Source organism: Opisthocomus hoazin, chromosome 2 (genome assembly GCF_030867145.1).
Source record: "Opisthocomus hoazin isolate bOpiHoa1 chromosome 2, bOpiHoa1.hap1, whole genome shotgun sequence".
Classification (NCBI taxonomy): domain Eukaryota; kingdom Metazoa; phylum Chordata; class Aves; order Opisthocomiformes; family Opisthocomidae; genus Opisthocomus; species Opisthocomus hoazin.
Genome location: NC_134415.1, coordinates 115,989,229 through 115,996,930, shown reverse-complemented (window position 1 = coordinate 115,996,930; position 7,702 = coordinate 115,989,229). Strand labels below are relative to the sequence as shown.

At 45.2% G+C, this 7,702-nt stretch overlaps 1 protein-coding gene across 1 annotated transcript; it reads right to left on the bottom strand.

The window, feature by feature from the left end:
• Positions 1–1,210: 1,210 nt before the first annotated feature.
• CIMIP5 (ciliary microtubule inner protein 5) lies at positions 1,211–7,154 on the bottom strand. Its single transcript, XM_009942077.2, has 3 exons — positions 6,699–7,154; positions 3,212–3,251; positions 1,211–2,246 (listed from the first exon to the last, which is right to left on the bottom strand). The coding sequence occupies exons 1-3, from the start codon at positions 6,992–6,994 to the stop codon at positions 2,055–2,057; spliced, it is 528 nt and encodes a 175-aa protein (XP_009940379.2). The 5' UTR covers positions 6,995–7,154; the 3' UTR covers positions 1,211–2,054.
• Between the last annotated feature and the right edge of the window lie 548 nt (positions 7,155–7,702).

Sequence of the window (7,702 nt, the reverse complement as noted above, 5' to 3'; positions counted from 1 at the left end):
GGGCGTCTCAGTGGGTAACCTATTAAGTGGAAGGGTTAAATCATGCACTGCTTAGACCATCCTCCTTCCCGTACCCTCCAGTTTGTGGGAACTCTCTGGGAGAGGGATCCTCTGGATTCACACATAGCAGAGTCAGGAATCTGGAATTATTTAATGTCCCCTGAAATTAAAAAGGAATTTTGTGACACTGCCTTGCTATAACTTAGTGTCCTTTTCTCTTGGTGTGGAGTGAGTGCCATCTGGAGGTTAGGAAACATGGAGCTCTGTATGCTTTCATGCTGAAAAACAAAATCCCCATGCTTTATAAATAAAATTTTCTTACGTGAATAGGATCTTGAGCCTGACAGGTACTGGATATCTGCTACTCAGTATAGAGTTTGTGACTCATAGCAAGAGTTGAGGCTGCTCACTATGTCTCAGAGTAAAGCATGAAAGTGTAATGACTTCTCAGTATTATGCAATCACCAGTAAATATGTAGCTGCTGAGTGGCCTGTGCAGTTTTTGGAAGAAGCTGTGGACAGCACAGGGACAAGGAAAGGCTTGATCTGCTCTCTCCTCTCTCTCTTTCAGATGTTCAAAGACAAACCAGTTCCTGGCGCAGTTTACTGCCCACAGGAGAGAGCAGAAAGCATTTTAGCTGAAGAAGAAGATGTCTTTATTTTAAAGAGTAGGGTCCCAATTGATGTGTCTGAATACAGTTGTCCGCCTCAGTTCATGTCTGCACAAAGTGGAGTCAGTCCTCACTTGAACTCACTGCATGATGTGGTCTTCGTTCTTCTCTAGGTAACTTAGCTGTCATCTTGAAAGCCTTAATCCTCCAGTTCTCACTATGTCAAGGAAGCCAGGAGAACTGTTTGGTGCTATTACTTCAGTGAGTGGCTCTTCTTTCTACAGTGTCTTTTGTTTTTTTTTCCAGAGACCACTTGGATGTTGACAGTCATGAAACTGTTCCATACCACCTCTTGTCTTTTTGAACTGCCTTCTGCTGCTGAAGTCTAGTCATAAAAAAAAAATAGCTTTGGTTGCAAAGCAAGGACCACACATCTCCACCTCCATCTGGTGAGAGGTTGCAGCCTGTTGTATTGAGGCAATGCTAATGCCTTCTGCGTTGATCTCCAGCTAGCACTGAGCATGATCCTACAGAAGCTACATACAGTTCAAAAGGCAGACACCATTTGATTACTGCTTTTTCCCTACAGAACAACAGGTCAAAAACAAAGTTTGTGTCTATGTAGCGGAGATTCATGAGTGAACAGGCTTTAGGTATTATGTTGATTTAGCTTGATGATGGTTTCCCTGGGCCAGCACAGATTTTAGGAACTATAAACCTGTTAAATTCAAGGTTGATGATCCTAAGAGTGTAAGACAGATTGCCGAGCCAATATGCCTTCAGAGCAAAATGTGAAAGCCTGCTTCCTTATCAATGAGTTTCCATCAGCTGAATCAAAAAAAAATAAAAGAGTAAGAGAAGGGAATTTGAGAGCAGCAAATCTAAAGAAAGAAAAATGGAAGCTAGTGTAAAAAAAATCTGGTCTCCCCCCCTCAGCAGGGAGGGGTGAAAAAGCGCAGAGCATGTCTCATGTGCCTTAAACTTTATTCTTTAGAGCAAGTTTAAACATGCAGATGATAGAGGCTAACTACGTGAAATGCAACAAGCTGCTGCATTCAGAATTGAATTATGTTCTTTATGTTGGGATTTGTCTGAGTGGGTCTCCATTAGTTGCTTGTTTTCAAGAGATAAAAATTCAGGAGGAAATTGCCTTTTGGCTGTAATCTTCTTTGTTCTGACGTTAGTGGGAACCTTAATGTGAACTTGCATGGGAAGATGGATGAGATCTGTAGCGCTAACTCTCTGTGTATGGCCCAGTCACCCCAAATACAAAGATGATTGTCTCCTAGGACCACATCCGTCTTTGCTCTTCAAAGAAAATCCATGCTAGACAGTAGTACTGGTCTCTCTGAGAAGAAGATTGAGGAATTTTTTACATGCTGTGGAGTCTCTTGGCTAGAACCATTCAACTTGCTTTGTTACTGTTGTGTTTTTACTGAAGCACTAGGAAGGCTGAAGCTCACCCTCAAGTTTCCTCTTTCGTGCTCCGCTGCTGAAGAAGTAATCCATGTTTACCAGAGCCCTGCCAAATTCAGTGTTCATTCGACTGCCAATAGTCTGGTTGGTCGAGTTGGGCAGTGTGCTTGAGAACACAGGCATATAGTTTGGCAGTGGCTTCTGCTCCTTTTTCTTACCCTGGATAAAATAAAAAACATTAGTAAGTTTTCAGAGTTACATCCGTTGCTTGTTACAAAAATACAAGTTACTGAGATTATTTACAGTACTGGCACTTTCACTTTTGAAATTAGAATTTGAATGTACTTAAAAATGTCATCCTGAATATACACAGAAGTGCTGAAGAAATGAAGTAAAAGGATTTTTTTTTCCTGTTGTCTCGCATGACAATAAGATAAAACAGGAAATTTAATAATTTTCAAATATGTTGCATAAAATGTCAGCTGGGACAGAAGTTAGCCTGCTCTAGAATGGTCGGCATGTAGGAGGTTTTTTGTTTCGTTTTTAGTAAGTGGCCTGGATTTCAGCATGATGACATTGTCTTACAAATTTTCTCCTAGGAAGTTGGCTCTTCTAGCACTTGTCTTCCCATGGAGTTGTTAATACTGAAACAGAGTGAACACACGCATGCACCATATTTCTTCATGGCATAGGCAGCAGATGAAAGGCACTTCAGTTCTCTTTTATAGAACCATAGAATCATTAAGGTTGGAAAAGATGTCTGAGATCATCCAGTCCAACCACCAACCCATCACCACCATGCCTACTAAACCGTGTCCTGAATTGCCACGTCTACATCTTTTTTTGAACACCTCCAGGGATGGTGAATCCACCACTTCCCTGCGCAGCCTGTTCCAATGCTTCACAACTCTTTCGGTAAAGAAATTTTTCCTACTATGCATCTAAACCTCCGTTGGCACAACTTGAGGCTGTTTCCTCTTGTTCTATCACTTGTTACTTGGGAGAAGAGACCAGCACCCACCTCACTACAACCTCCTTTCAGGTTTATTTTTCCTAAAGATTTTAGTCTTAAAATATTTGCTGATTATGCCTAAGTGTGCTACAGTTTGAAATATTAGCCTAGCTCAAATTGATGAAAACTAAAAAGATCGTGGGTTACAGTTGAACATTTGTTCAGAACTTACCATTTGGTCATAGTCCTTTAGGAAACTCCAGTTCTGGTACCTTGGAAAAGAAGTAAAAAATGCAGTGTAAAATTTTCTGTCTTTAAATAAAATAGTTAATGTTGGTCATATTTGAACACCTATTTAGCTGCTCAATTTGATAGTTACAGCCCTTAACACCTGCAAACTCTTTGTACTGAAACCTGTGTTTTCTGTGATGAAGGCCAGGGTTTTCTTTATTCTCACGTAGAGCCCATACTACATGAGGAGTGGGTTTTTTTTTGCTAAAGGAAGATGGTGATAGCATGTCCACAGCATATTGTTTGTGCAAATGCAGAGAAGTTAGCAAAGTCTTCAGTCACTCTAGGAAACTTTTGTCCCATGCCTTGAGCAAGACACAGCTGCTTATTTTTTGAATGACCGATACTGTGCTGGCAGAAGTCCCTGGTAGGAATTCCTGGAGCTGCATTTGCTGCAGGCAAACACCCACAGGAGCATATTGTGCAGACAGGCAGCTGTGCTAGAAGCAAATTGAGTCAGGAGACCTGAGTTTTGCTCTTCAACTCTCTTCTATAGCTGGTGTGGGACTACAGGACAAGTCCTTTGATTTTCTGTCTGTTGCTTTCTCTGGCTTGAAATGGAGAAAATGAAAGTTCACCCGCTATTGTAAAACTACCGTGAGGTCCATAGAGAAAACTGTTATCTACAGCTGTATTTGCTCAAGGGACACGCAGATGGACTCTCTGAGCTGGTGATCTGTGTGCGTGCAGTGCTGCTCTAAGCTCATTGACCTAGTGCTGAAGCTGCACATCCTTCTGAGCTGAGCTCGTCTGTACAGCACAGCCATGTGCCACATGGAGCTAGGAGCTTTGGACTTCTGTGCTGCACTCCCCTGTCCGGTGCATACATGCCCTAAGTGCAAATAAAAGCTGATTTATGCTTGTTATGTTTCTCACTATATATCTTCGTATACCAGCACAGTGTAGAGTTCCTAACGTTTTTTATCTTGCTATGCCAGCCACTATTTGAACGTATCAGATCTGGGTGTTACTGGGTGGTGCCAATTACTGAGAAATGCTCGGGTCTCAGACATTTACCTATATCCATTTCAAGTCAGACCACCAACATACAGCAGCCTTTCCCCATCATTGTTTTTGGGGTGGGGATGTGGAGCTGAAGGACAGTTCTCTGCAGGCATGTGTAGTCTGATGCATCCAGCTTTAGGCATCTGTCCTTCACATGTCTGTCCTACACTTTTACAAGAGGTTCTGTCTTTGTAGCAAGGATTGGAGTGCAGGACATGCATCAGTTGCAGGAAGCGTTATCTTACTTCCCCCTGGAAGTGAGTTTGTACTGTGATCCATGACTGTGAACCCCGGGGGGGCAGGCACAGACAAAGAGTCCCGCCTGCTGCCTTAGCTAGGGAATGAGTACAGAACGTGCTGGGCCTGTTTGGGAAGAGTCGGAGTGCCCAGCTGGGAGGGAGTAACATTTCTACCATGTCCTTGGCTTTGCATGAGTCAAGAGTCCCGGCATCAGCCTTTCCCTCAGGTAAAAGGAGCCAGACAACAGTGCAAATGCATCTCTGGGGAAATCCAAGGTGTGATTTGTATCTCCTCCAGAAGGCTGAGGGGAACAGGAGTTTTCATGGATAAATGCCAGGTGCCCACCAAAACCGCTCTATCACTCCCCCTCCTCAGCTGGACAGGGGAGAGGAAATATGATGAAAGGCTCGAGGGTCAAGACAAGGACAGGGAGAGATCACTCACCAATTACTGTCACAGAAAAAACAGATGGAACTTGAGGAGAAAAGGGAGTTTAATTCATCATCAATCAAATCAGAGTAGGATAGTGAGAAATAAATCCAGATCTTCAAACACCATCCCCCCATCCCCTCCCTTCTTCCCGGGCTCAGCTTCACTCCTGATTTCTCTCCCTCCTCCCCCCAAGCGACACTAGGGGACGGGGAATGGGGGTTTCGGTCAGTTCATCACATGTTGTCTCTGCTGCTCCTTCCTCCTCAGGGGGAGGACTCCTCACACTCTTCCCCGGCTCCAACGTGAGGTCCCTCTCATGGGAGGCAGTTCTCCACAAACTTCTCCAGTGTGAGTTCTTCCCACTGGCTGCAGCCAGCATGAACTGCCCCATTGTGTGTCCTTCCCACGGGGTGCAGTCCTTCAGGAACAGGCTGCTTCAGTGTGGGTCCCCAAAGGGTCACAAACCCTGCCAGCAGACCTGCTCCGGCGTGGGCTCCTCTCTCCACAGGTCCACAGGTCCTGGCAGGAGCCTGCTCCAGCGCAGGCTCCCCACGGGGTCACAGCTTCCTTCAGGCATCCACCTGCTCTGGCGCGGGGTCTCTTCCATGGGCTACAGGTGGAGATCTGCTCCACCATGGACCTCCATGGGCTGCAGGGGGACAGCCTGCCTCAGCATGGTCTTCATCACGGGCTGCAAGGGAAGGCTCTCTGCTCCGGCATTTTGGGCACCTCCTCCATCCTCCTTCTTCACTGACCTTGGTGTCTGCAGAGTTGTTTTTATCACTCCATCTCACTCCTCTCTCTAACTGCTGTCTCTCCTGCAGAGTTTTTTTCTTCCTTTTCTCAAATATGTTATCCCAGAGTCGCTACCACTGTCGCTGGTTGGCTTGGCCTTGGCCAGCGGTGGGTCCATCTTAGAGCCAGCTAGCACTGGCTTTTATCTGACACAGGGGAAGCTTCCTATAGCTTCTCACAGAAGCCACCCCTATAGCCCCCCCTCCTACCAAAACCTTGCCACGCAAACCCGTAACAATATGGTTTCTTCTCTCTAAAAAATCCAGAGAGTGATGTTCTTTTTCCCCCCTTCCCTTTAGCTTGGCTGGTGCGCTGTTGAAACTGGATCTGATTTTACTTTTACCGAGGATATTCTTCTAATAGACATGCTCATGCTGTGTACTGAAGTATGAACATAAACACTTACTCAAGGTATGAGACGGAGAGGATCTTAATTTTGGGTTCCTTCAGGTCACTGGTGTATAGGCAGAGTTGTGTGGTTGTATGTGTGTGGTTCAGTCTGCTGAAACACCGTGACAACGGGGCGTGTTCAGCAGGTTTACAGACTGGGAGTGCAAGATCGTACTTTGGCAGAACACTCTGTTGAGCTTCCATTTCAGCCATTTCCAAGAATGTTGGAAGAGGTGATAATATCAGTGTGTCTGCAGTAAAATATAAAGGTTGGCACATTTATGTCTTCATTGCGGACATCTCTGTAAAGCTATTAGTGTGCAATTCTTTGCATCTCTCTTCAGCTTAAGCCCAGTATGCCAGGAGATATTAGCATAGGTTTTGCCCAGGGAAGGGAAACAGAGATAATCTTAGAAAGAAAGGTGTTAGGGTCTGATCCAAAGTCCCTGCAGAAGAACTTTCCCTTTGATAGTGTAGACTTTGGATCAAGCCCTAAGACTGTCAGGGAGCATCAGTACCATCGTCAAGATGAGTAGAAGCAGCACGAACTGGAGCAAATGACTTACCAGATTTTTCTTCCTCTCTGTTCAGCCTCCACAGACTCTCTCCAGATCTTATCCTGTTGAACCTGGTCCTGCTGCAGTGCTGCCTGCTCGTCTGCCCAGGCCCGAGCAGCCGGTCGTGCAACGACAGGTCTTCTGGGTTGGCTGCTGCCAAGAGACACAGATGGAGCTGAGACTGGTTGCCCCAGAGGTGTGGTTGCTGGCTGCCAAGACCTAACCGAGGTGTTTCTCCTGAATCCAGAACCCCTTGTCAGCTTGTCCATTTTGGGACTCACCATATCCCCAGAATTGTTAGGCATATTTTGACTGTTAGGAAAGTTAAACCTGCTATTGTTTGCACCTCCAAAGCTCCTTCTCTCCTAATGTTTTCTTCTAGCTGCTGATTTGAAGCGCTTTCAGAAAACGAACGCGCACAGCAGCACTGACAGGCAGCGCTCGGCACTGTGTTACTTCCCTCTTATTTAGTGCTCGTTTCCTACTGCTGTATGTTGCTTCGTTGCTTGAATGCTGAAGTTGTTTTCATGGTAACAGCGATTTTGTAAGAAATGACTATTACTGAAAGCTGTCGGATCTCCAGCCGTAACCAGCAAACTGTGCTTACGAGGCGATTACTGCTGCTTGCAGCTGAGACCACCCTCTGTTTGAAATCCTCAGAACAATAAAATCTGGTTTAGTAGCAAAGGGTGCTGTAGGGGTTGCTGCTGAGTATGTCAGGAGGACTTCTGTTGTGGTTATGTAGCAGAAGCAAAATCTCCTGAAAGCTGTTGGTTTCCCTGGTGTGTTTACTGTCTCCATTGGAAACAAGTCTGACTTGTGAATACTCACCAGAAAGGGAGCAGAGACCTAGTGGGACAGCTGCTGGGGCCTTGAACTCTCTTTGGGGCAGAGCTTGTTTGTTTAAAATAAGGTATCTCAATGAGTCTGTGCTTTGACAGCTCCCTATTTTCAGATTTTAAAAAAAGAGCAGCCAGAGGTCATCAAAAGTCCTTTTTAAGTACTTAGAGATT